Source organism: Globicephala melas, chromosome 1, assembly GCF_963455315.2.
Source record: "Globicephala melas chromosome 1, mGloMel1.2, whole genome shotgun sequence".
NCBI lineage: Eukaryota > Metazoa > Chordata > Mammalia > Artiodactyla > Delphinidae > Globicephala > Globicephala melas.
In genome coordinates, this window is record NC_083314.1 from 186,601,645 (window position 1) to 186,629,318 (window position 27,674).

A 27,674-nucleotide genomic window follows, 5' to 3' on the forward strand; every position below is an offset into this window, starting at 1 on the left:
GTGGGTGGTCCATGGATCCCCTTTCCGCAAAGGTTCACCCACCTTGACCCCAACACAGCCCCTCGCCACCCCCCGGCCTGCACCTACGCACGGCTCAGCTTCCTGTGGTCGCCTCTGTGAGGCCTGGCCTGCGCCCTCTTCTGCCCAGGCCACCCTCTGTCCTCCCGTCCCTGGTGTCGCAGCAGCATCATCCCAGCTGGTCTGGGGCTCCCTGTGCAGGGCGTGCCCTGCCCAGACACCCAGGGGGACTCCAGAGGTCCAATCAGAGCCCAGCTCGGCCTGTGTCATGATGCCTCGCTGGGCCTCCCTCCTGTCAGGCCCTGGCGCTCCCCTGAGGGTCGCTGGACAGGCGGGGGGAGCCTGCGGTGGCCCCACGGTGAGTAGGGCACCAGGGCTCTGAGCACCTGCCCTGCCCTCAGGTACCCCTCTTGCGATGCCCTGTCCCTCTCTCAGCTGGGACAGGAAGGGTCTGGGCCTCCCAGCAGCTGAGAGCAGCCCCTGGGAGGTAATGGAACAAGAGGCAGCGCCCACCCGGGGCTGGAGAAGGGCTGGCACCCCCCCGCCATATCTTGTGAGCCCTGGCAGATTGGCCCAGGCTGTGTCCTTCCCTGCCCCCCGCCTCCCCTTCACTTCTCCCAAGATTCTAGTAGCCCAGACGCAGTGCCTTGGGGACCCCTCCCTTCCGGGGTTGGGCCACAGCTCCCCCAGGCTGAGCTCCCCCAACCAGAGGAAGGAGGAGGGCCTTCCCGGTTCCGAGGGGCCTGACTGGTCCTGGGAGGAAAGTGGCACTGGCACAACTGCCCATCCCCCAGGCCTTTGCTGAGTTTGGGCAAGTGGCTGGCGTGGGTCCCTGGGGCCTACGAGGGACACAGCAAGAGACAGACCGCCACAGAGCGCCTGGCGCCCACCAACACCCAGCCTTTCAGACGCCTTGCCCGGCGCCCACCGTCCCCAGGGCCTCCGACCCTGGACAGTAGGGCTGATCCTGGTGTGGGGCCCGAGGCCTCCCCGAGCTGAGCCATGGGTGGGCTGCCCCCAGCCCCTGCTTGTTGTACCAAGTGAGTCCACCCTTGGGGGGGCCTCTGACACCTCAGCTGGCTTCTGTGCAGGCCAGGTGCCCGGGTGGGGAGGGCAGTCAGCCCCCCAGCTTCTCGAGGGAGGGGGCGGCCCTGACGGTCCTCTGTGCGCAGAGACTCCAGGAGCAGCAGCCCCACAGCTGGGGACCCTCTGGCCTGGGGCCCTGCCAGGGCCAATGTCTGCCCCCGATAAGTGGGGCGGGAGAGGGGGAGGGAAAGAACAGGGGTGTGTTCGGGGCTTGTGGCCCTGACCCTGGGCGCGGTCCAGCCAAGCCATCCGCGGGCAGAGGGTGGGGGGCATCTTCTGGGTTCCGGCCCCGCGACACCGGGTACGCGGCCACAGAGGGAGCCCACTCGGAGCAAGCGCAAGCGTGTTTATTGGAGCTGTGTTCAGGAGTTTACAAGAGTCTACAATGTCCCGTACAGAGCAGTGTGTGCAGAACAAGCCAGCAGTCGGGCCGGGGAAGCCACGCTCCAGGTCACTGGGCGCCTCGCACGGCAGGGCCCGGCAGACGCGCGCCCGCACACGCCCCGCAGCTGAAACCAGGGGAAAGTGGAAAAGGACACGGCACCATTTTCTTATTGTAGAAGCTTTGCCTCTAAAAATTTAAGTATCTTTCTATGTGTACGTGGATCTTAAAAGATCGTGAAAACTCTGCCCTGCCCCAGGGTGGGCTCCTTCCTCCCAGGAGGAGGGGCAGGGCCGAGGGGCACAGCCACACCGGACAGGCGGCAGCCTCGGGGGCAGCAGCTCCGCACCCTGAGCAAACGCGGGCCCCGCCCAGCCCTGGGCTGCAGCAGGAGGCCAGTGGCGGCAGCACCTGACAGCTGGTTGGTGGCGCCCTTGGCGGGGGCCGGCACATCCCCACAGCCCTCTTGGCCCACGCAGCAGGCGCCCTCAGGGGTGCCCCGCTCCTTCTCTGGGGAGCCCCTCGGGCCCTGCAGCCGCTGCTGCCGCTCCCGGGCCCGGTGGGCCCGGCTGGTGATGGCGCGCACACGGCTCTGGCTGCGGGAGGAGGAACGCCGCAGGAAGCCCGGGGCCCCCGCTGCCCCCTCCCCAGCCGGGACCCCCGCTGCCCCCTCCCCAGCCGGGACCCCCGCTGCGCCCTCCCCAGCCGGGACCCCGCTGCCCCCTCCCCAGCCGGGACCCCCGCTGCCCCCTCCCCAGCCGGGACCCCGCTGCCCCCTCCCCAGCCGGGACCCCCGCTGCGCCCTCCCCAGCCGGGACCCCCGCTGCCCCCTCCCCAGCCGGGACCCCCGCTGCCCTCTCCCCAGCCGGGACCCCCGCTGCCCCCTCCCTAGCCTGGCCCCCGCTGCCCCCTCCCCAGCCGGGACCCCGCTGCCCCCTCCCCAGCCGGGCCCCCGCTGGTGGGCAACGTGATGCCCCCAGCCTGCTGGAACCCCGTGAGCCTGCGCAGCTGCTCCGTCAGGGCGTCCAGCCGCGCCCCCCGCCCTGCCGGCCTCTCCCCGGCCAGGCCCAGGCCACGGCCCGGGCTCTCCACGCGGGGGGGGCAACGTCGTCCACGGTCAGGTCCCCAAGGTTCTTGGACTTGGCAGCCACAGTGCAGTCCGGGAGGCCCACCAGGGGGTGGTGGGCCCAGGGTGGCCATGGGGCCAGGGGGCGGGGCTGCAGCTCGTCAGGCCCCACAGGCAGCTGGCCAGCAGCCTGCAGGTTGGGGTTGGATTTGCTCTTGGTCACAGCGGGCAGGTCCAGGCAGGTGGCCGAGGCCAAGCAGGGCCACAGGGGCAGGCGTCCCGCCGGGGCCCCCGGGAGGCTGTCAAGTCCCAAGCCCAGGCCCTGCAGGGAGAGGTCGATGGCCGTGTCACCAGACGACAGGCTGGAGGACGGGGACACGCTGCCACAGTGGCTGCCTGGCTCCAGCGCCTGCCATAGCTGGTCACCGCCAGTGGCATCCAAGGACACGACGGGGCGGGACCTGGCCAGGGGCCACCGTCCACCCAGGGACTCCGAGGGGACCTGCCCCTCGCTCCTGGCCCTTCTGAGCACGTGGCCCAGAGCCCGGGGGTGGCCCCTGCCGTCCGTCTGGCTACCGGGGGCGCCCTTGCAGGCCCCAGCAGGGCCCCCGCCGTGGCACGCCGACTGCCTGCTTTCAGGGGCTGGCTCAGCGTTCCCTTGGCTCCCGGTCCCGAGCTGGAGGGGCCCGGAAGCTCCCAGAGCCACCCTTGGGGGGCTCGCCGAGCTGGTGCTGGGCCCCGCAGAGCACTGGGGCCCTCCAGGGGCGTGGCTGGGGGAGACGGCCCCCGGCGGTGGGGGGCCAGGACCCCAGGCTGGCTCCTCGGCAATGGTTTCCAGGCTGCACAGGGAGGAGAAGGGGTGGGCGTCTGCGGGGAGAGGGAGAGGCAGATGTCAGGGGTGCCCGCGGGGCTCCAGGCCCCTCCACGTGCTCACAGCTGCCCCCACCCTGCCCCCCCGCTCCGCTGCTGCTGGGGGAAGAGATGGGCCTGGGCGCACAGGCAGGGCCCTCCTGGGGCCAGCGCAGCTCAGGGCCCACGCGCGGCCGGGCCCCGTTACCTGGCACTCAGCCGCTCTCAATCCCTGACTAGGAAGGCAGCGTGGGGACAGAAAGGAGAAGAGGGTGGTCAGCGCCGGGGTGGGGCTGGCCGTGGACAGACGGACGCAAGGCTGGGTGGGTACGGAGGGGGAGCGGGAGGGTGGCCCAGCTTCCAGCACGCCCTCCCGAGGCTCGGATTGTGACCAGGGGCCACAGGCAGATCTGCCACGACCAGCCCTGGGGCCGGGTGGGGGCTCCGGAGCAGAGCTGCTCATACATGCGTCCCCAGGGCCAAGGGCCACGGCCAAGCTGCTCCCCTCACACTGCAAACAGAGGCCTCTACGTCGAGACTCTGAGCCCCAGCCAGGAACCCAGGCCAGACTCCCCAGAGGACTGCGGTGCCGGCCAGGGGGAGGCAGGAGGAGGGCCTGGAAGCTGCCCCCGGGCCCTGGCAGTCAGGCTGGGCTCCAGAGGCCACCCTTTGGGCTGCAGGCCTCAGCAAGTGGACCCGGCTCAGACTCCCCAGTCCCCAGCCCGGGGTGAGGACGGCTGCGGCCAGAGCTGCAATCACTTTCCCAGCCCCTGGGGAGCATTGGGGGCCTGCGGGGCAAATCATGGTCAGACGGGGGTCTGGGGGCTGAGGGGCCCATGGGACCAGCCGGTGGAACAAGGAAACGAAGGCCAGTGAACACACGGAGGCCACAGTTCTGGACACGGAAGCACAGCGGGGACGCCAGCCAGGCCATGCGGGGGCAGCGTGGGAGCCACCACGGGGACACTGCAGAGGAGCGTCTGGGCTTACCGGTGGAGAGCACGGGGGACTTACTCCTAATCTCCTCCAGCTTTTGAATGAACAGGGCGTTCATCTCCCTCTGCAGGGCCCCCGCCTGCCTGCGGGCGCCCTCGGGACAGCGGGGGGTTCCCTCGGGGCTGCCCGGGCTGCTGGAGTCCAAGGACACGAAGCCGCGGCCGCCCGGCCCCGGCTGCTGGGACCCAGGGCCCTTGGGGGCCCCTCTGCTTCTCCTGGAGGCAGTGTGGGGCGCCCCCCGCGAGCCCGCCCAGGCGCGGGGCTGCTGGCTGATGGCCGCGTGCCTGCTCTCGGGCCCCGGGCTGGGCAGCTGCCCCCTCCGCAGGCCCTCGGCGTCCTCACCGGTGCAGGAGCCCACCACACACTTCATGCAGGTGGTGGCCATCCTGGCAGGCCCAGGGCCCGCGGGGGCCCGCGGGGGCCGCACCTGCACCGGGCTCCTCTCCACCGGTGCCTTACCTCGAGGGCTGCGGCTGCCCAGCTCCTCCAGGGCCGGGGCCTCAGGAGCGGGGCCGGGGCTGGAAGGTGCCGCGTCGCTGGCCTCCCCCTCAGAGCCCAGGTCCTGCGGGCCCAGGACCAGCTCTGGGAAGGCCTTGCGGCCTGGCTTCTGACTCTTGGTTGGGGCGCTGGCCGTGCGCCGCAGGAGCCGCTGGCTAACAGAGGGCCGGGGCGGGGGCCGCCCAGCAGCATGACTGTCCAGGGAGCCGGGCTTTGGGCCTCGGAGGAACAGGCCTTTTAGGCCCAGAGCCTGCTTGACCTGCAAAAGAAGGAGACACATAGCCGGCAGCTGGGCACCAGGGGCCGGAGGCTGCCCAGCCCCGTCCAGCTGTGCTCCGGAGGCCGTGGCCCGGGAGAGCCTGCTGCGGCCCCACGGGCCTGCGTGCTTGGGGCACCACTCAGGGCTGTGTGTAAGGAGGACAGTCTCCAGGGAGGCTCTACCAGGGGCGGCGGAGGCTGTGGCCTCAGCACAGCGTGGACGGCGCCTGCCTGCACCAGGGTGGAGGGAGTGGGCGCTGGCGGAGGGTCTGTGGCTCTCAGGGCAGGTGGCCAGGGAGTGCTGGAGCGGGGAGGCCCCCCCAGGGTCTCCCGAACAGAGACCTGGCCCCCAGCCCTGTGCCCACCGCACTCTTCACCCCTCCAGCCCCTGGGGCCCCAGCTCCAGCAGGGCAGGCTGGCAGGGCAGGCTGGCACGGGGCCCCCAGGGTGGGCCTGGTGTGGAGAGCAAGACGGGGTGTGAACCAGACAGAGCACCGGTCCCGCCCGCCCCCAGGCACCGCGGCCAAGGAAGCAGGCACAGCCAGGTGCAGCCCCACGGTCGGCTCACCCGTGCTCCTGCCCGGCCCTCTCCCCTGGAGTGCTGCCTCTTCCGGGAAGCCTTTCCAGTTGCCTGCCAGGCAGTCCTTCCCAGACGGCCAGGCCCGGGAGGCCCCTACAAGGCCTCTCCCCCCAGCCTCCCGGCCTGAGGACGGCAGCCAGGGTCCCCAGGACCGGCTGGCACGTGCCTGGGTCAACACCGGAGAGGCCGGCAGGGTCCTCACATGCAGAGACCCTGGAGACAGCCACGGTCCCCGCGACACGGGGGCACATCTGGGCAGAGGCGTTAGCGGCCAGCACTTGAATCAGTTCTCTGATTCAAGATCCCAAATCCAGAGCAATTTGGTCAAAGTTGGCTAGAAGGTCATTTAGAAGAAGGTCCAGAATTCAAGCTCGGAGCTCCTGGTCCCTGGGGTCTACCCCGCCCCCACCCACCCGCCCTCCCCCTCCAGCACTGGGCGTGGAAGCACAGACAGATCAGAGGGGCACACAGGCAGGCAGAGCGCAGAGGGAGGTGGGGGAGAGGGAGAGGGCACGGGTACTGGGAGGGCCGGCAGCTAGAGGACTGGACACAGGGAGGCGCAGGGCAGGGCGGGGGGTGGGGGAGGTGCAGGAGTCGGAAAGGCCAAGGGTAGGAGGAGATGGGCCAGACCTCGGGGCGGACACACAGGAGGCCTGGCTGAGGTCCTGGACCAGCCTCGTAAATGCTGCTCTGTGCCTGAGGATGGCCCAGGGGACCCGGAACCACGTCCCGACCCATGTCCCATGAGCTGACAGTCTCCAAAATGCTACCAGGAATTCACGGATGCTAACGGGGTGGCCTGAGCATGCAGGTGGGGGGCGGGCAGGCCACGCCGCCCCCGCGCTGGGGTACCTTCGAGCTCCTAACAGGGCCGTGCTTCTAAAAGTAGACTTTGGACATACAGAAGCCCACTGCAAGACCAAAGAGACAGAGTGAGGCCGTGAGACACGGACAGCGGGCGTGGAGCACGGAGACGGAGACACAGGACCGACAGGGTGACCACGGACGCACGACGGAGCTGGGAGGCCTGCGGGGCCTCCGTCGGCAGCACCCAGGGCCGAGGAGCACGGCAGGAGAGAGACGGTTAGTGCCGGAAGCCACGTGGACGACCACCACGTGCAGCCTTGCTAGGCCCCAAGCTTAGAACCAGGGACCCCTGGGCTCTGCAGACTGCGGAAGTCGGAGGGAGACCCCGTCCTGGGGCAAATGTACTGGGAGCAGGTGGGGGACGGGGCAAAGCCAGGCAGACGCCTTTGAGGAGGGACAGAGAACCAGGGCACCCCGAGCAGTAGAAGGGGAGGCTCAGGAGAGACGCGAGGGGCCGGGGCTGCCCAGGAAGGGCCAGGGCTTCCATGTGCTGGTGGCCACACTGGCCCCGGGACACAGAGGCGCGCCCGGGGGCCCCGCCACTCATTTCGTGGATGGAGACACGGGCCCGTCAAGGTAAGCACTAGGCCTCATGGCCCCAGGGACACGGATGGGCTGGGGCTGGGGCTGGGGCTGGGGCACCCCTTCCCAACAGCAAGTGACCTTGCAGGTGACACTCACCTTACCACTGATGTCACTGACGGCCACGTGGACAAAGATGGAGGCCTCTTCCATCCCCTCCAGGTACACGTGCCGATAGCCTGAAACAGCCGGGGTCATGCTCACCATGACTCCTACCCACCCACGTCCCCCACACTCTACTTAAAGGTCCCAAAGCCCTGAATACAACCTGTGAGCCTGGTCCTGGGGCCGCTACCTCCTCCAGAAAGCCTACCAGGATTGCTCTCGCCTGCAGAGCAACCATCTTCTGGGGGCTAAGGGGCTCCGCAGCTGGTGCTACCATCCCCCACCCTGACCACAAAGTGCTGTGGCCTTGAACCCTCCTCCTCAGCTCCCTCGGTATCCCCAGGCCCACCCGTGGCAGAAGGCAACTCGCAGGAGGAAGCTGAGCCCCACCCTGTCCTGGCATCCTCTGCTGGCCTGTGGGGGACGCGCTACGGGGGGCACTGGCCCAGGGCTCTGCCCTCCCCCACCCCCACTGGCCCCCTGCCCACCTGGCATCATGCTGCTGAAGGCCAGCGTCCTTTGGCCTATGAAGTCACGCCCGATGGGGTCATGGTCCCAGACGAGGAAGCGCACCAGCGCTATCTCAGGCATGTGCACCGTGAACACCAGGGTCTCCTCCCACATGGGGTTGAATCCTGGAGGCCACCAGGAGGAGGTGTCTGTCACCTTTGCCCCACCCCCACCTCTCAGACAGGCCAGTCCCATCCGCACCACAGCTCCAGCCTGGAGGCCACACGCCCTTTCCCAGCACCTCCTCCTAGGCTGGCCACCGGCTGAAAGAAGCAACACCGGAAGGCCAGGCGGCTGTCACTGGGCGTCCAGCCGAGGGGGCATCCTGGACAGTTACGTGGGTCACAGGCGGTGGCCCTCACCCTTCCCTTCCCGGTCAGACTGGTGTCAGCAGCACAGGAGCTGTGACGGGGTCTCCGGGCGCCCCCGGCCCTCCCGCGTCCTCACCGTTGTCGTCCACCACGCGCGTCTGCTCCTTGCTGCAGTCCACGGGGAGCCCAATGACCTCCACCTCCACGAAGGGGTCGATGATCTGGCGCAGAGTGCAGGGTGGCACCGGGGCCCAGGCCAACGGCCCGGCCCTCCCCGGCCCCCCAGGCCCTCCCTCCTACCTCCCCTCGGTCCCCCAGCATGGAGTCCCGCGGCTTGGGGAGCTGCTGTCCACTGATGATCCGAAGCACCAGCTGCTTCTTGAGCTGACCGGGCAAAGGGTCCTCGGAGTTGGGGTTGAAGACGCCTGAGGGGGGCCAGGGTGAGCCTGAGCAGGCAGGGCAAACCCACCACCGGCTCCCGGGGCAGCCCCAGTGTGTCCACTCCCTCCTCCACCCCATCCACTGGATGGGAGCCCCGGGTGCGGGAGGGGGAGGGGAGGCAGCCTTCCAGGGCAGGGGTGGGCGCGGGGGGCCGTAGGCCGGTCGCCTCTGCGGCCTCCCCATGATGTGGGCCCAGCTCGCTCCTCCCACAGGTGGACCACGGGGGCTCAGTGCGAGGCCACACCGCCTCTGGGTGGGGGGGCCGGGTGCCCGGGGACAGGGTCCAGGGTGGGGGGCCCTGGGGCTGCGCACGTCGATAACTCGAAGAGGCCACTGCAGATAAACGCTGCACAGCGCAAGCCGAGAGGCCCGTGGGAGGACGGGTCGGGGTTACGACGGGAAGAAACCCACAGGTCGTTTTCGGCACATCGGGGAGAAAACTGAGGCGACCAAGAAGGGGGGAAGCGCCGGGTGGACCTCACCCAGGGCGCCTCGCCCGGGGCCTCGCGGGGCAGCACGGGGAGGGCCGCAGATGCCCGGCAGGGTGGCGGCGCTTCCCTGTGCCCCAGCCTGACCTGCCAGCTGGCCTCGCCGTGGCCGCCCCCTGCCACCCCCGTGTCCCCGTCCTGGGGCCACAGCCTCACCCTGGCACATGCACTGGGGCTTGAGCACGTAGCCACAGCTGCCGTTGGCGCTGAACTTGGCCCGGTTCAGCTGGAGCATCCGCCCCTCTGACTGGTAGTTCAGGGCGACTGTGGGGAAGGATGTGAGGTGGCTGGCTCAGCGCCCAGCCCGTGTGTCCCGCCCCGCCGCTTCCTGTGAGCCCGCGTCCACTACGTGAGCAGGGGCCCTGGGGCTCACGTCGGGCACGACCAGGGCTGTGCGTCCCGGCAGGACTTCCCGCAGAGCCGGCACAGTGGCCCCGCGCACCTGAGGAGCCTGGACGCGCACCTGTGTCTTTCCTGCCTTGCCCTGGGGTCCTAAGGCCCCCGCCCCAGCAGCCCCCACCCCGGCGCCATCCTGGTGAAGTTGGCTGGATGCCGCGAAGGTTCTCCAGAGCCAAGGGCAAGCGGAGAGGCCGCGGAGAACCCAGCTGCACCCCCTCGCCAGCCCGGCCGCCCCAGGCCCCGGCGCCCACCCATCTGGCAGCCGGTGTTCCAGAAGGGCTGCGGGTTGTAGTTGCTGGAATCCACTCGGTAGGAGGAGGGGTAGATGCGAGAGAGCTGGTGCTGGTTGAAGCGCAGGTACTGAGCCGGCTTCTGCTGCAGGATCTGCTGGGCCTTGGTCTCACTGAAGGAAGACACCTGCCAGCTGGACGCCACTGCCGGTGAGACAGGCGGCGTCAGGGCACCGGGTCAGCCACCCCCAGGGCCCCGATTCCCCCGCCCCCCAGGGGCCCCTCACCCTCCATCTCCACGTCGTGGATGCCCACGGACTTGGTGTATTTGACCAGGTCTGAGAGGGCCCGGGACAGCTTCACGGTCTTCTTCTGCCGGGTGGCCCTGCGGGAGGGGTGGGGTCAGGACCTGGGTCGCACGCCTCCCTGTTCAGGCTCCGGGGAGCGTCCCTCAGGCGTCCACTATGCCCCCGTGTTCCAGGTGTCAGGACATGCGGCGGACGTGCTGAGAGGTGACACTGGGGGAGGGGGCAGGTGGCCGACCGCGACAGCTGCTACAGAAACGAGCACAGGGACCCGCGCTGGCCAGTCTGGTCCTGCACCCCGGGGTCCCTGCCCTGGGCCCCCACGGCCGCTCCCCACCGTGCGGGTCCCTGAGCCTGCGCATGTGACGCTGACCGTCGCCAGGACAAGGGTCCCAGCGCGTGCCGCCACGCTGCCTCTTCGGGGGCCCGGCATGGAGGCAGGCACTGACCCTCGGCTCTGGCTGCCCTGGGCGTCCGGGCCCTCGTCCCCCTCCTCCACGCTGGCCGCCTTCTTCAGCTTGCTGCTCTTTTTCTGTGCAGAACCAGGGCAGAGTCAGGACTGCTGGAGCGCCAGGCCCAGCCGGGCTGTCTGCAGAGACCAGGACACTGCGAGGGAAGGGCCTGCAGCCCTGGGGTCCTGGCGCCCACCCTGCAGCCGGGCCTGCCCCCTCTGCAGTGCCCTGCTTGGCCCGGGCCCTGGGTGACCTGCACTCCGGGCGTCGACCATGGACCGGGGGAGGGCCATCGAGGCACCTGCTCCATCCAGCCCCGACCAGGGCCTCAGGAATCCCAGAGGCCCTCGGTCCTGGAGGAGACCCCCCAGCTCTGGCTGGCGCACGTGGGGAGCCCGGCAGACCTTGCGCTTCGAGAAGCTGCGCGCGAGGAGCCGGCTGTTCTGTCTGCTGGTTCCGGCCTCCTCCCTCGGCCTGGGAGGAGAGACAGGCAGGGGGGCTGGGTTGGGATGGGCAGCTCCCCCCAGAGGCCCCAGGCCGCCTTCCTGGAAGGGAGGGAGATGGGAGGGGCGTGGAGGAAGTGTGCGGGGAGCAGAGGCCTGAGAACAGCGCTTGCTCGCGCGCCCGTATCAGCTCCCCACGATGTGCCGTTCGACACTCCTCCAGTGCCTAGTCTTGATTTCTTCCCATGGATGGTGACGGCCTAATAAATGCCGCTTGTGTGTCCGGAACATTCCTCGGCGTGCCCGCTTAGGTAATCCTCATACGGGGGTCCCGCAGCTCAGGAGTCCCCGCCTGCTTCTTGCAGCGGCAAAGCTATTACCTACTTAGACAACCCCCTGGGCTGTGGCCGTTACCGTTACCGTTTGCACTCGGGGCTACGGGGAGCCTCCTGCGGCTGCAGGACCAGCTTCTTCGCTGCTGTTTACAGAACATGCGCGTTGGCGGCTCCCCTCCTGCCCCCACCCGAGGGGCCCCCGGGCCTGTCCCTCCCCCCTCTGGGGCCGAGGCACAAAGCTCTCATCCATCCTGAAGCTCAGTCACACGTCTGGAGCGGCTGGGAGTCTGTGCCAGTGTCCCCGAGGTCCCTCGTCACAGCCGTCACCAGCCACCCCCCAGCCCCTTCCACAGATGCCCCGCCCCCGCCCCCGAACTCTCCCAACTTTGCTCAGGACGTGCCCACCAGGGCGGGAGCCGGCTTCGCAGCCGAGGTTCCCTGTCAAGGAGGGGCTTCAGCCAGGGGCACACACATCTGCATGTATCTGCACACGCACCCTGCGTGCACCCACGCGAGCTTGTGCGCACCCCCCCTGTGGGCGCCCCTGCGCACACACGCCTCCCTCGGCCATGCCCCTGCCTGGCTCGCTGGCCTCACCCAGGAAATGAGCAGAACCGCCGAGCAGGGAGCATGGAGCTCAAGGGCGAGCTGCGAGGCCCCCCCAGGCCCGGCCAAGGAGGGCAGAGGGGTAGGGACAGCCACGGGGCCACCCCCCACCCCCTCCTCCGCCCCCTGGGGAGTGCTGTCTCCCACCCGCCGGCTGGCTGCCCGGAGGGGCGCTGGTCCAGAGCCCAAGGCGCAGCAACGGAGGCGCTCAGAAAACCCGCGAGCTGGCAGAGGTCGGGAAGCGGCGTTCACGGTGTGTCAGGAGCCGGCGGGGTTGACCCACCCCTTGGCTCTTTACACCCCGTGGTCACCCAGCACACGAGCACCCCTGAACCTGGCCACAAGTGCGGAGAGGCGCCTGCTGGCCCAGATCCTGGAGAAGTGCTGCGGCCACAGCCAGGATCTGCTGTCACCCACTCCCACCGCGCGCACCCCAAGCTCAGCAGGGGAGGCGGCACCCGCGTGCCGTCCTCGGGGGGTGTGGGAAGCCCCTCCCACCAGGACACAGCGCCTGACGGGCCTCGTGCTCACAAAATGGGGTCTGCGGGGCCCACGGGCACCCTCCTGGCCCCGAGGCCAGCTGCCCCGCCCATCACAGCCCGCTCAGGGCGCCGGCTTTCGGGCCACTCAGCTCATGGCGCCACATCTCCAGCGTTTGCCGGCCCCTCCAGACGGCCCCACAACTGCTCAGCCGCACTGGCCCGGCCCCCATATGCTTCACGTCCGCCCTGACGGCCCCCACACTGTTCTCCCACAGAGGAACCTCCCAGAGCTCGGCGGCCCTTCCCTGTGCGGCTGGAGGGCCTCCGGGTGGGGGGCTGCACAGCTGCCCAGGATCACTCGGCTCTGAGAGCCTGGAGCCCCTCCCTGTCACCACCAGACCCCCCAGGCCACACCCAGGTCCTCTTCGGCAAGGAGCTGCAGGTGCCCGGGGGCTGCCAGCCCACTCCTGCCCACAGGCAGGGAGGGTGTGGGCTAGAGGAGCTGTCCGCAGGCCTCCAGGGGACAGGCTGTCAGCCACACACAGGGCAGCCCCTCCCTGGCCATCTGCCTGTGACAGGGTGACAGCTGGGGGTCCCTCGTGGTGAGAACTGGAACAGCCAAGTGTGAGCTCCTGGAGGACCCGGGGTGGAGATGTGCACCAGGGGCAGTGTGTGTGTATGCATGCAGGTGTGTGTGTGTGTGTGCAGGTGTGTGTGTGTGTGCAGGTGTGTGCAGGTGTGTGTGTGTGGCCAGGTTTGGAGGGACAGGTGTGTGTGTGTGCAGGTGTGTGTGTGGCCAGGTTTGGGGGGTCAGGTGTGTGTGCGTGCAGGTGTGTGTGTGCGTGCAGGTATGTGTGTGTGCAGGTGTGTGTGTGTGCAGGTGTGTGTGTGTGTGCAGGTATGTGTGTGTGGCCAGGTGGGGGGGGGTCAGGTGTGTGTGCGTGCAGGTGTGTGTGTGCGTGCAGGTATGTGTGTGTGCAGGTGTGTGTGTGCAGGTGTGTGTGTGCAGGTATGTGTGTGTGGCCAGGTGGGGGGGGCAGGTGTGTGTGTGTGCAGGTGTGTGTGTGCAGGTGTGTGCAGCTGTATGTGTGTGTGGCCAGGTTTGGGGGGGCAGGTGTATGTGCGTGCAGGTGTGTGTGCGTGCAGGTGTGTGTGCGTGCAGGTGTGTGTGTGTGTGCAGGTATGTGTGTGTGGCCAGGTTGGGGGGGGCAGGTGTGTGTGTGTGCAGGTGTGTGTGCACAGCTATGCAGAAACCTCACGCTCCGGCCCCTCTCCCAGCTGCAGGCCGACCCCGCCTGCCTCGGGGCTCCCACCTTTTTGGCCTCTGCCGTGTGCCCGAGTTTGCCAGGCGGGGGCAGTGTGGACGCGGTGAAGTCACTGGGGTCTTCGCAGTCCCGAATCTTCGCCTCCTTCATTAGGGAATCCAGTTTCCTCTTGGCAATGTTTTCCACACGCTTCAGATTGGTGGAGGCCTGCAAGAGGCGGACGGCCAGCCCCTTGGCCTCGGTCCCCAGCTTGCGGGCAGCAGCGGGGACAGCGTCCGGTCTCGGGCAGGGCCAGCACCACTTCACGCTCACCCCACGTGAGCTCCAGCTCACGCCTGGAGCTGGCTCCAGGCTCGCTCCCACATCACCTTGCTGTGCGCCCCGGCATGTGATTTGTCCCGGGGCCTCAGACAGTGCCGAGCAGGCCCTGAGCCCAGGCCCATCTGATTCTAACACCTGTCTCCTTCAGGTGCACGATGCTACCCGCCGGACCAAGTGGACCGCTCACCGGGCACCCGGCGGCCGCTCTGGGCTCTGAGAGCCGCTCAGCAGCTCAGGATCTGGGAACCCACCACCAGCCACCGTGCACCTCAAGGAGATGGATGGGGTGGGGACAGACCCCAGCGTGGCCCTGACCAACTGGAACCCTCCAGGCAGGGCCTGGGCCTTGGGCATCTGGGCACCCGCATGCCCAGCCAGGCTGGAGTGGGTGCAAGGTGGCCACCACAGACGGAGGGCTTACTATCACCCCTGGCCAGGCAGGGAAACCTGCTCCAGGGAAACCTGCAAACCCACCCAGAGCGGCAGGAATCCACTGCCTCAGGGCTTTCTAAAACAATTAGCCAGCCACACAATTATTTTCCCATCCGATGGCCCCTCAGGGAGAAATAATACCTTGGCGGTACCCAGAAGAGGGAAGAGGCTAATTAGAGAGTCCCCACCCCCACCCCCGCCTGCCCCCCGGCTGCTCAAAGCCCTTGTGGACTCCTCAGCCTCCCAGCATTGCCCCTGGTCCCAGCGACTCTCTGAGAAGAGGTGACAGCCGCTATCTGGGAACTCGGGGTTCGTGCCCTGTGTGGAGGGCTGGGCAGGGGGGTGCCCAGCAGCCTGGCAGCTTTGCAAATCACCCTCAGAATCTGCCCCCTGCCCCTCTGTCCCTGCCACCTCCCTTCTACGAGGCTTGAGCTGGCTGTTCATGTCTGCAGCTCCCCCGGCCCCCAAAGCCCCCCACCCCCACTCACATCCCCGTTGAGGAGCTTGCAGTCCTCATCGATCTCGTCTGCACTGTCCTCATCAGACACCTCGCCCTCCTCAGCGTCCTCGCTGATGTTGGCTGGGAGCTTCTTGCCCTGGGGGAGGAGGTGGACCTCGGCAGGGGCCCTGTGGGAAGTGCTGGGGGGCCGGCACCCACAGGAGCAGCAGCAAAGCGTAGGAGCCTTTCCCAAGCTTGCTTGTGGCTCTCAGGCCGGGGGCAGGGCCAGCCCACCCATCCTTGCGGCAGCGGCATGGGAGGGACATGCCCGGGTGTGATGCCAAAGGCCCCAAGTTGATTGACAGCCACGGGGAGAAGGAGGCCAGGTCAGGGGCAGGGCTTGCCCTGTGGCCCCTCAAATCTATCGCAGATGGCGCGGAACCCCAGCAGGGCCTTGCCCTTGACCTGACTGCAGGTTAGAGGTCGGAGGTCGGAGGCTCAGCAGGACGCTGACCCCAGGGGGGTAGGCAGGGCTCACCTTCACCAGGATCTTGCCCTTGAGCATCTGTGGAGAGGGTAGCGTGGTGGCATCCTCGCTGCTAACTGATGACAAGTCCAGCTTGTCCCCAAGGATGTCGGTCAGATACTGGGCCATCTTCTTCTGCTGGACGACACTGCAATGGTTCTCGATGGACAGAATCACTGGATACCTGTGGCCCCGAGAGGGAAGGAGCAGAATAAGGCCAGGGGAAGGCTAGGTCTCACCTATGTAGGACTGCAGGTCACCTGCACCACTGGATGAGGAGGAATCTTCACAGGAGCCCAGGATAGACGGGGCTGCCAGCCACTCTGGGAAGGGGCCCACCAATGGCTTTCAAAAGCAAGAGAGTGTGGGGGAAAGGAGCTGGGAGACCTTAGGGATGGGTAACGGAGGCATGTACTTCTTCTCCCAATAAGAAAATAACAAAGGCGAACAGAAACTCCAGGAAAAACAAAAGGAAACGTTCAAGCAAGTCATGGTTTGAAAATGACGTGGGGGACCTCCCTGGTGGTCCAGGGTTAGGGCTCTGCCCTTGCACTGCAGGGAGCCCAGGGTTAGGGTTAGTCCCCCTCTGGTGGGGGAACTAAGATCCCACAAGCCACAGAGCACGGCCAAAAAAAAATGGTGTGGACTACACCGAGGTGCAATGGATAGACTGTGAGAGAGATAATCCCATTCACCGAGATACTGCAGACGCTGTCCTGTGCGTGGCCCTGGGGCCCAATAAGGAGGGAGACATAGCCTGGTACACACCATCGGGGGAACGTCATTATTACATACGTGGTGCAGAGTGGGGAGTGCAGAGTGGGGAGTGCAGCGCGAGGACTTTCATGGTAAGTTCTTCAGTTGTTAATTTCTTTAGTCACGTGCACATTTACTTGGATTTTTGCCAAAAGGCAACATAATCCCTTTAGAAAATGTAAATGACCCAGACCTAGAGGTCAGAAACTAGAGCAGGAGGGGGGCGAGTCCTGCGACGTGAGAGGCACGGCCTGGGGCAAAGGTCCGCCCCACCCCATCTCCCACTCAGGGCGCCGAGGCCTGGGGGAGGACCTTGTGCCCACAGAGATTATGCTGGCATGGGAGGTGCAAGCCCTGTCCTGAGACCCCAGCAGGAGACCTGTGTGTCCCAGCCCCCCTGCCCTGAGACACCCCCTCACCTGCAATTCCAGAGGCCAGAAGGCCCTGCAGAGATCCCTCCCTCCCACTCCCTTCCAAGACACAGCCTGTGCCAGGTCTTCCCAGGGGGGCAACTCTGTTTCTACTTCTTAAATCAGTCTCGCTTCCCCTGCCCCCTCCTTCACTCTCACCCGCGAGCCTCACTGAGCTGAGACTCGAGGGTAGCAGTGTGGGGAGGCCGTCTTCTATTCCCAGAAACTAAACTGGATTTTGTTCAACAGTGTCTCTAGCCGTTCTGAGTGACGCAAGTTGAGTCTGGACACAGAGTAACTTCTTAAGAGCAATTAGTGCCACCACTGTGGAAGGCCTCTGACACCAGGTGTCTGTGGCCCGGAGCCGCTGACACACACGCCCTGCCTGGCCCAGCGGCTGCTCCTGCGTCCACCGCCTTCCCTCTCCTCTGCCCCTGCCCTGCCCCCACCCTCAACAAGAAACCAGCAGCCAAAAGGCTGCACTGCTCCGCAGAAAGGATGTACTGGAGGGGCAGGATGAGGCCCTTGAGCCCCTCCCCCCACCCCGGGCCAGCCCCCCCGTCCCAGCCACTCACTCGCTCTTGACAAAGGCGTATTTGTTGATGGTTTCAATGACGTCTTTGAAGAGGATCTTGGAGGTCAGAGTGTAGCCATGGTGCACAATGGGCTCCCCGTCAGGCCCATCCCAGCAGTCCACTGCAGGCACACAGGCCTGAGTGGGTGCCAGGGCCCGGACCACCACTGCCCAGAGACCCCCAGCCCGTGGACGCTAACCGGAGGCGATCCTCCTGCGCCGCAGTTAACACCAGGAGAGACGTATCCCGGCCCCGGCCAGGCAGAGGGCACGAACCGTGCCCAGGGACTCCAGAGGGCTCCTCGGGGCCACCCCGCCCTCCCACAGGAGACATCAGCCCACGGCCTAGGCCCGGCCCCTGGGGCCGAGGGGCGTGCTGGGTCCCAGAGCCCCAGCACTCACCCTCCACGCAGCGGCAGCCGGACTGCAGGACCCAGGCGTACATGTCCACCCTCGACTGGGACATGAGCTGGTCGCCCACGAGGTAGGTGTTGTGAGACGAGGTGATGAAATAGTGGCTCAGCGGCCACGTCATGTCCTGGTGTACGCGGTGGTGCTCCGGGTTGAAGATGTCGCCAGCGGGGCTCCGAGTGTAGTTGGTGAAACCTGCTGGGGGGGCGTGGTGGGGGCAAGGGGCTCAGCCCCGTGTGCCAGCCCCGCCGTGGGTTCATCTCGGGACCGCCCGCCCCCGTGCCGCGTGGATCCCTCCGTACCCCGCTGATCCGGCAGCGCAGCTCGGCCGGCGTGGCGCCCACTCACCGTCAATGCCCATGGTCCCCTTACTCTTGTTCTCCGGGCAGGGCTCAAACTGCTCGATGATGTCACGGCAGCTCTCGAGGGTCACGCCCGTCATCTAGGCCAGAGCAGGGGCTTGAGGCCAGGCTGGCCCATCTCCGGCCCCACCGCGGGCCGCCTCCCGCACGGGCGCTGACCACGTGAGGCTGAGGCCCTGGTCCCTGCGGCTGCTCCCCCGATTGGGGGCTCACTGGCCACCCCCAGTGGCATGAGACTTGGGACTCAGGGACCAGCAGACTCCAGAGGGTCCCCTGGGTTTGGAGGAGCTGGCGCTGACCGAGGACCCTTGGCATCATCAGCCGGGCCACCCACCACCGCTGCTGTGTTAGGGGTCTCGAGGGCTGTGGACCAGGGCGGGCTGGCAGGGAACGAGGCCTGCTGTGAGAAGGACCACGTCCCACCTTGGAGGAGCCCAGGGAGCTCACCTGGCCCCTCCTGTCGCCTCCCCAAGTCCCTCGCAAGAAAGCTGTGCGTGGCAGCCGAGCCCAAGGTGGCCTTGCCCATTGGTGGACCCGTGTGTCAGAGGCTGAGTGATTTCCCAGGGCCCCACAGTGCAGCCCCCGGGAGCCTCCCACTCCCAGAGGCAGGCCCACCAGCAGGGCTACCTGGACGTCCCCAGGAATGTGGGGATGGGTATATAGTGGGGGGAGGGGGCAAATGGGGTCAGAGCTTGGAGCAGCTGTGGACCCAGGAGGCCCAGAGTCAGGGGCCAGGGCTCAAACCCCCCAGCCGGTGGATAGTTTGGGCCGCAGACGGTAAGAAGAGCTCTGGAGAGCTTAGGGCGAAGGTCAGGGAGCAACGGGTCAGTTCTACCCATCCCAGCCCGGGCCGCGTTCCCTCCCTCCACCCCTGTCGGAACAGCGGCCCCTCAGCCTCACTCGGGCGCTGCCCACGGTAGCCGCACCCACGCTGTCTGCGGTCCGAGCCCCCCTGTGGCAGCGCTGTCCCCTCAGGGGGTGGCCTTCCCCCCCCCAACCCGGGCCTGGGAGGAGGGGTCCAGACCCCTGATCCAGGCGGGGAGCACTCGGCCTCTCAGGACGGATGGGGCGCCTGGGGCCGGGGACAGTAGAGGCAGGCACACCCTGCTGGCACCCAGAAGCACCTGCCCGTCTGCTGGACAAATGTTGGAGTGAGTTGGCAGTGGGCCCAGAGCCCTGGGGGTGGGAGCCGGCCAGACCCACGAGGCTGGACCAGGCCTGAAGGCTGGGCCAAGGGACCTAGGCCAGAAGATGCTCGACGCCAATGTCGGGGCCGGGGTCAAGCACGGGCTCCCCTCTGGGAGCTCCGGGGGGGCCACGGTCAGGGCTGAGCCCCTCTCCTTCCCCACCGGCTTGGAGGTTGTGGCCCGAGCCAGGAACCGAGGCAGGTGCAGTAAGGGGGCCTCAAATGCCAGACTGGTGCCCACACTTCCCCAAGCTCTCAGCCACACTGTGGACGGGCTCAAATGCCCCGGGAGGCCGTGGTGAGGCCGCAGCCGCCAGGAGCCCGGCTCCTGCCGGGGACGCTCACCTTCTGCTCCACCTCTAGAAAGCGCTGCAGGTCGGCGGCGTCCAGGTGGTCTTTGTGCTCGCTGTAGGCCAGCATGAGCAGGTAGAGGTCCCGGCGGGTGGACATCATCTTGTAGAAGGCACAGAACTCCTCGAAGCCCAGTGTCCCCTGGTGGTCGTCTGTGTCTGCTTCCTGTAACGCAAGGCCTCCGGGTCCCCTCACATCCCACCCAGGGCCTCAGCCGCGAGGGTACCTCTAAGCTCCCCATCCCTCAGTCAAGCCTGAGTCGAATCACCCCTCCCGCTTCCAGCACCACTGCCCACGCCACGGGCTCACGATTGCTCCCCAAGCCCGGCAGCGGCGTCCTCACTGGGCTCCCCCTCGCCTCTCCCGCCAAGAAGCCACCGAGTGACCCGTTAACACAGCTCTCACCCCACCTCCCCCTTTCCGAGCCTTCCCAGGTCAACCTGCAATTGAACCCAGCAAAGTCACCCCACCCTGGAGAAACACCCCACCCTGCAGCCAACGACACCCCCCCAGGAGCTAATGCCTACGCTGGGCTGTGATCTGTAACTAGGGTTGGCCGTCCATTGACTGGAGAAGCACAGGGCCCCCGGGCATGCAGGAATCCCAGACTCTGGCTGCCACAGCAGAGATGCGAGGACCGTGGCTGAGACCAGAGAGCAGCTCACGCAATACCCACAGGAACCCCCCAGGCAAACCCACCAGGCTGCTAATGAGACCACAGACTCCTTCATGAATCCACTCACTCAGGGAGCACCTGCTGAGGTGTCAGACCCTGGGGACACCAAGAGCCCAGGCCAGGGACAGACCCAGAGGGCAAGGGCACCCAGTGCTGGAGGCCAGGCTGCCCTTAGGAAGTCATGGGGGTCCCTGGAGCTGGGCCAGAAGGACCATGTGGAAGGTACTCAAGACCCTGAGTGCTGAGATTAGGTCCTTAGCCTGGTGAGCAGGGTGGGGGGTGGGGGGTGGGGGGTGGGGGTGGGTGCGACTGCCCGGCAAAAAGAGACCCCAGGTTCAGCACCATGGAGAGCAGCGCACGCCAGCCTCTCGGGGCGTCTGCATTCTTTTCTCCTATGGCCACACAATCTGGGGTGGCTGGAGATGGGAATGAGGCCCCCCTCTGAACCAGAAGCATCACCAGCGAGCCAGGTGCAGGCTACAGCCACCCCCATGTCCCTGGCCCCGGAGAGAGTAGGGCTCCTGGGAAGGCTGCCCTGCCTGCCCCGGCTTGGCCCCTAGGTGGGCGCCCAGCACAGCCCGAGCGTCTCCCTCCAGGACCCGGGTGCTCACACCAAAGCCAGGACAGGGCCAGCTTGGTATGAGGGGCCCAGCCCAGGGCCACTTGCACGGGGCCAGCAGATGCCACCCTGTGTCTGTGCCAGGTTTGGGGGCAGCCCTGTGTCTAGAGCTGGTGGGACGGACCCGGGCAGGGCACTCGCTGCAGGTCAAAGGGCCCCTCTGGGACGGAGTCGGGCTGGTAGCCCTCCCAGGGGCCGTAGCTGCAGCTGGGCAGAGATGCAGGGTGATCTGGCCTCTCCGCGGGCTCCGGGCTGGGCCGCATGCCGAGGTGGTGGCTGAAAATGCTCTGTGACGACGAGGCCCTCAGGGGCCCAAAAGGCGGCTCTGAGCCCTCGGCCCCAGAAACGCCTCTCTATGTGGTCACGCAGCCGCTCTCCTCTCCACAAAGGGAAACCGCGGCGGCTAAAAGCACACGCCGGCCGGAGCTGTGCTGCTGGGCCAGGCCTCAGAGCCGCCCAGGGTGCGGCCTGGCCTGTGTTCCACGGTTATTTTAGGCTTAATGAAATTACGCTCGAGCCACTCGTTACCCACCATACAGCTCTCCCCTTTGATTAGGGCAGTTCCAGGCAGTGGAAACAATACTGAGATTTCTCGACCATAACATCGTTACTAATTATCAGAGCCGCTCTGCCCGGCTGGAGGTCAGCCCTCCTTCCCTGGGCTCCCGAGTGCCCACAGAGGGCCCCGTGCAGATGGGCAGGGAGGCCCAGGTGCTCAGGGACCACCGTGGACAGCGCCCACTTGGGGCTGAGCTGCCCAGGGTCTGGGGTCAGCAGCTCTGGCCCACAGCCCCCTGCTGGCCTTTCTCCAGGGCCCCCCTGGCAGGTCCTCCTTGAAGCGGTCTGGACAGCGCCCGGACACCACTAGTCCTGGGGCTGGTCAGAGGGCTATGTGGGGAGCCCCTTTTGTGCCCCTTTGTGGGGAGCTCCTTACAGGAGGGGCGGGGGGCGTGGGCTCTCCGGAGCTCCAGCGGGGGGGCATTTTCAAGGAAGGTCTTGGTGGCGGACCTTCAGGCCCCAGAAGCCTGTGCCCACTCGCACCCATTCCGTGGGGGGCACTCGTCTCTCGTCCTGCCTCTGAGGCCGATCTGAGCCCCTGACACCCTCACCGTTCTGGAAGGCACTGCTGACCCCCGAGCTGCCCCTGGAAGCAGGGCAGGCAGGGAACGGTGGGGCTGCTCTGCGGGCCTGAGCTGTCTGCCGGCCCCTCACTGCCCAGGCCGGCTCTGTCCCCGCTGGGGCCTTCAGGAGGGGCCCTGTGAGCCCCCCAGTACTCACCCAGCAGTCCGAGAGCACTCTGCTCACACCACCCCGCCCCCGCCATTCACGCACAGACCCACGCGCTCCGGGCCGGCCAGCTCCCCTCGCTCCAGCCAAGCACCACCTCCCGTCCCTTGCGAGAGCCCAGAAGGGGGCAGCCGGGCGCCGAGCCTCTGGAGCGGTTGGCTGTGTGTGTGTGTGTGTGTGTGTGTGTGTGTCTGTGTGTCTGTGTGTCTGTGTGTGTGTGTGTGTCTGTGTGTCTGTGTGTGTGTGTATGTCTGTGTGTGTCTGTGTGTGTGTGTGTCTGTGTGTGTGTGTCTGTGTGTGTGTGTATGTCTGTGTGTGTGTGTGTCTGTGTGTGTGTGTGTCTGTGTGTGTGTGTGTGTGTGTGTGTTGGGGCACAGGGCCTGGTTCAAGCTCGTGGAACCCTCTTCCCAGGTGGCAGCAAGACAGTGAGGCCTGAGTGAGGTGGAGTTTGCTCGCCCGTCCCCACCCGGATCCAGGACCTGCTGACACCGCCTTCCTCCCCCGGCCCAGCAGCGGTTCCGCAAAGAGAGAAACTAATTACAGACAATAAAGGCCGCCGCTCAGCTGAGGATGCATTTTCATAACTGCTAACACCGGGGTGGCTGGGGACCACAGGCTGCGCAGTGGGTAACCAGAGCTGCTGCCCAAAAGGCAGGGCCCGTGCACCCCACTAAGTCTGGGGAATCGCGGGGCAGTGTGGGACGTGGGGTGCAGGTCCTGCGGGTGGTTCCCCTCGCTGACCCGGCGCCTGCCCACATGTCCGGTCCGCCGGCCTGGGGAGGCCCCAGGAGCTGCTGCAGTGGTGCCGGCACAGCTGCGAACAGGGGGCAGCTTGGGGCGTCTGACTGACCGCCCCGGACAGGTGCAGGACGGCTGCTTCCCTGCCATTTCCTGCAGCCTGGATGGCACTGCCCGGGACCTCCTGCAGCTTGGACAGGGCCGGCCTGCTGCCGGACACATGCCTGTCCCCAGGACCCTGGCGGCCCCGTGGCCTCACCTTGAACATCTGCTTCACCCTCTGCCGCGGCAGGTTCACGTTCAGCTTGTGCAGCAGCTGCAGGACCTCCCCGATGCTCAGGCTGCCGTCGCCGTTCTTGTCGGCCTCGTCAAACGTCTGCTTCAGCCACTTTGGGGCCAAGTTAGGGGCCAACGGAGGTGCAGCAAGGCCAGCTGCGCCTCCCTCCCCTCCCCTCCCCTCCCCTCCCCGGGCAGGAAGGCGTGGAGGACCCCGCCCAAGTTCCCCTTCCCGAAATATGTGAGCCAGCTGGGGCTCACCTGCCCCCCACGGTGGACAGTGAGGGGTGGTCCCCGGGGCCCTCCCGCCGTCCGTGAGGATATTGGTCCCGGGTGCGCTGGCGGCGGGCCAGGCTGTCCTCGTCACGGATGCCAGCCATGAGGTAGCGCAGGCCGGTGACCCAGGTGCGCGCCTCGTCGCCGCTGGGCGAGACCAGGTCCAGCGACTCTCGGTGGCTGCCGTGGTAGATGCTGAAGCAGCAGCTGGGGTCGAAGCTGCTGTCGGGGAAGCGCTGGAAGACCTCTGACTGCCGCCCCTCGCTCACCTCCTGGATGGAGTCGATGGAGACTGCAGGGGGCGGGAGGCACGGTCACGGCCCTCCCCGGGGCCAGGCGTCCTCCACCCACAGGCCCCAAGGCGCTTTCAGCAACAGCTGGGGCCCTTTGGGTTTCCCGCCCCGTCTGAGCCTGGGGCCGCCTCGGTAATAAAGGCTGGCACCAGGTGGGGGCCGGGGGCAGCGGGGCCCGGCTCGGCGCGCGCCAGCTCAGGCGTCATCGGGAATTTCAGCACTGGCTGCAGCGCCTGCAGCTCCGTGGGGCCTCCGTTCAGAAGCTGAGTCACCGCGAGGAGATGAGCTGAGAAGGGCGTTTGTAGGGCCTGTTCCCGTGCCTGAGGCAGGGCCCCTTCTCAGGCAGTCGGGGCACAGGTGGGCAGCATCCCCACTGGGAGCAAGCACCCTGGGCTCGGCACAGCCAGGGACTCCAGCACTGCACCCCCTGCCCGGCTCCTGCCCCCAGCGGCAGGCTCGGCACCACCCTGGACGTTATCGTGTCCCGTGCAGTAACGATGGGTCTTCCCCACTCGCACAGTGAAGGGTGCGCGAGTTCTTCTGTCTTCTGCCCCCACTACCCCCTCCCCGGGAGCTCCCGCCTCCCCAGCTCCCTGTGTGCACGCATATTCGTGGTGGGGGTGGGGGTTCTGGGCCCCCAGATTAGGGGGTGCTGACAGTCAGGAGACAGCTGCCCCCACATTGTTCCTCCCTCCTGGGGACCCCTCCATGGCCAGAGTCAGCTGGTCTCCCCCCGTCCTAGCCTGCTGGTCTCTGCCCTGTCACCCCTTCCCCAGAGGGGCCTCCACGACCCCCACCCACCTGCTCCCCTCCATTTGCCATCCTGTGTTCTCGTCACTCAGCATGACGTGAAGTTATCCTACCGTTAGGTGGTGTCACCCACCTCGCACTCAAAAGACCAGCTTCATGGCGGCTCAGTTCCCAAAGGATGCCCAGTGCTGGGAACAGTGCCTGGCACAGAGCAGGCTCTCCGGATGGAGCACAGGGGCTCCTGCCTGAGCAGCCAGTGGCGGTTCCACCTCCCCGGGGCCCACAGGGCAGTCCCAGCCCCCTCCTCCAAGACACCCTCCCAGGGGGCTCCACAGCGTGGCTCTCTCCTGGGCCCCATGGTGGCAGCAGTGCCCTTAGCAACCATGGGGCTGAGGCCCTGCCCCGGCACACCTGCGTCTCTCCAGTCGCCAAAGCCAGAGGAGGGGCCATAAAGTCCCCTCTCTCGCCTGTAAGGACTCACGTGTCTCTTCCTGACCCCCAGGACCCCCAGCCTGGTCCCTGCCCAAATCCTCACAGCTCATTACCCGCCACCATCCATCCAGACAGCTCTGCAGCCTCCACACGCCTGTCAGCTGCTCACACCCCAGGCTGCCTGGGCCAGCATTCGGCAGGCACCGGGGTCGCACCCTCAGGGTGCCCAGCAGGGTCTCTCTCTGCTCACGAGCGTCTTATCTCCCCGGCTAGACTGAAGGACTTTTGCCTCTCAGCGCATCTCAGCATCCGGTGCAGGGCTGGGCACTGGGGCTACTCAGTCTCCACTGAGCCCCAAGGGCTCTGCTAGGTGGGCAGCAGGGCCAGGGCCCTCACCCCACCGCGTCCAGATGTCACCGAGGACCTCCAGGGCCAGCTGAGCCCATGGGCCAGGCCGGGACTTCCAGGGCTCAGGCCTTGCTGCCCCTTCAGCTGCCCAGTGGCTGCTCTGGGAGGGTCCTCTGGCCCCCTGGGTGCTGGTCTGGGGGCTCTGCCCTGCCCACCGCTCCCCCACGCAGGGCCACCCCACTCACTCTTGGCCTTCTCGTTCTTGCGTGAGGGCCGCCAGCGGATGCAGGAGCGATGTTCGTCCAGGAAGTAGAAGCGGGCCAGGCCCTTGGAGCCGCCACGGAGCTTCACCATCTGCGTCCCCGCCTGCATGGCACTCATACATCGCTCCACTGGCGGCCGCCGACCCGGCACACAGACGGACCGACGCAGACAGACACAGACAGACACAGACGGGTGCCGGTGAGCGCTGCAGCGGCCCCTCTGTGCTCACTGCAGCCTCAGCCCCACCCCCCACGTGCTCAAGGGGGTGCAGAGACCACCCACCCACCAGGGCATCGAACTCAGACCCCAGGCCTGCCTGAGGCCCCAGGTGCTGGCCCAGGTCACAGATCCAATCTGGGACCCTGATGAGAGGCCAGAGTCCACACAGAGAATTGGACTGATTCTGCCCAGCCGGGCTCCTGTTGGCCTCCCCAATGGTCCTGCGGCCCAAGGGCCAGGCGAGGTCCCAGGCGGGACCCTTCCCACCCCCCAGCTCTGCCCTGCTTCAGCGGCCTCCCACCCACCCCCTCCCACCACCATGACCTGCCCCAAAGGCTATGACACACGAGAGGACACAGGGATGGTGGCCGAGCCCGCTGTCAGGAGCTGCTAGGCAACGAGGTCCCGGGCCAGGCACAGGGTGGACCCAGGTGGGCGGCATGCAGGCAGCCCCCCACGATGCCCAGCCTGGCTCACTGGCCCGGCCACAGGCGCTCCTGAGAGCCTGCATCCCCTTCCCGTGGCATCTTCAGGAAAGCCGCCCTCCTCACACGCACGCACATCCACCCGGAGGCCACAGAGGAGGCGCCACGAGGCCAAGGCCCCACACAGGTCTGGGAAGGTGCAGAGCCCACACCTTCCCCCAGGGGGCCCCACTGCCTCTCCCCTACCCTCCCCTCCCCTCCCCTCTCCTCCCCTCCCCTCCTCCCCTCCTCCCCCTCCCCTCTCCTCCCCTCCCCTCCCCTTCCCCTCTCTCCTCCTCCTCCTCCCCCTCCCCTCCCCTCCCCTCCCCTTCCCCTCCCTCCTCCTCCTCCTCCCCCTCCCCTCTCCTCCCCTCCCCTCCTCCCCCTCCCCTCCTCCCCTCCCCTCCTCCCCCTCCCCTCCCCTCCCCTTCCCCTCCCTCCTCCTCCTCCTCCCCCTCCCCTCCCCTCTCCTCCCCTCCCCTCCCCTCTCCTCCCCTCCCCTCCCTCCCCTCCCCTCCCTCCCCTCCCCTCCCCTCCCCTCCCTCCCCTCCCCTCCTCCCCTCCCCTTCCCTCCTCCCCTCCCCTTCCCCTCCCTCCTCCTCCTCCCCCTCTCCTGCCCCTGGTGAAGCATGAAGTAATTAGCCCACGAGGCCCCCCCCCGGCCCCGATGAGGAGCCTCAGGTGGTGGTGTGGAGGCCCGTGGGCAGTGTCAGCCCGAGGGAACAGGCAGTGAGGACTTCTCAGAGGAAGCCAGCCTCTGACCTTGAACTGCAGGCATTGGGTGGGGGGCACAGACGGGAGCCGTGCACAGGGAGGCTGGGCTCCAGGGGAGACATCGGGAGGTAAAGACACGGTATGGCTGCCAGGACGCAGGTAGCAGGTGGGAGGGGGGAGGCCGGGGATGGGGACGGGGCGGGCCCCCGAGGCCTAGGACCAGGTTCTGGAAGGCGGTACCTGGGCCAGGCCCCATCTGCCAGTTGGAACAGAGAGCCGGAGGGGCCCCGCCAAGACAGACACTCTACCCTCCAGAGTCTCACCGCGGTGTCGGGCACTCTGCCGGCCTCTAAGGGCCGACACGTCTGGCACCAGCATGCTGGCCTCACCACACCTGGGCGGAAGGTGCCACTGCCCTCCACAGTAACAGGGACCCCCTCAGGGAGTGTCCAGGCGCACATCCACCAGGACCGTGGCCCTGGCCCCTCCTTTACCCCTGACTCCCCCAGCCCTTCCTTCCCCACTGCCCGCCTGGGGTTCAGCCTCCAGGCCCTGAGCGGGGGGTCAGAGAGGCGCACCGGGGGACACTGCCGGAGCCCCGTGACCCCCAGAGGGAGACCCAAGGGGTCAGAAGGCTACAGGTTTGCATGGAGGTGGGGTGGGAGCAGCCCCCCCCCAATCTCCTGAGCCCAGTGACCCCGGGGGCTGGGCAGGGCTCTAGCCAGGGAGGAGCAGGCCGGCCCCGCCCCAGATGACCAGACAGGGCTGCTCCCTTACCTAGTGGGCCAAGCTGCCACTGCGAGGACACAGCCACGCTGCCGCCCACCCAGAGGAGAGCCTCCGCCCGGCAGGCCACCATTCCCTCGGTCCGGCTGGGGTTAAATGGCCAGGGGACAGACATGCCCCGATGATGGCCAGGGGTGGGCTCACGGAGGCCAGAGAGGGCCAGCCCCCAGCCCCACCTCAGCGGCAGGTCAGGCGGTGCAGGCAGCCCGG

At 67.3% G+C, this 27,674-nt stretch overlaps 1 protein-coding gene across 1 annotated transcript; it reads right to left on the reverse strand.

The window, feature by feature from the left end:
- Positions 1–1,435: 1,435 nt before the first annotated feature.
- Positions 1,436–27,643, reverse strand: PLCH2 (phospholipase C eta 2). The gene is given in 24 exon segments (XM_060284061.1): positions 1,436–2,129; positions 2,420–2,584; positions 2,587–3,419; positions 4,857–5,154; positions 7,282–7,361; positions 7,776–7,922; positions 8,245–8,329; positions 8,409–8,533; positions 9,194–9,301; positions 9,688–9,870; positions 9,954–10,051; positions 10,421–10,503; positions 10,828–10,891; positions 13,580–13,761; positions 14,796–14,903; positions 15,285–15,456; positions 17,014–17,134; positions 17,415–17,618; positions 17,772–17,865; positions 19,317–19,487; positions 22,902–23,031; positions 23,243–23,486; positions 25,263–25,409; positions 27,456–27,643. Coding segments are annotated over 24 exon segments (4,383 nt in total). The 5' UTR covers positions 27,580–27,643; the 3' UTR covers positions 1,436–1,712.
- Positions 27,644–27,674: the final 31 nt, after the last annotated feature.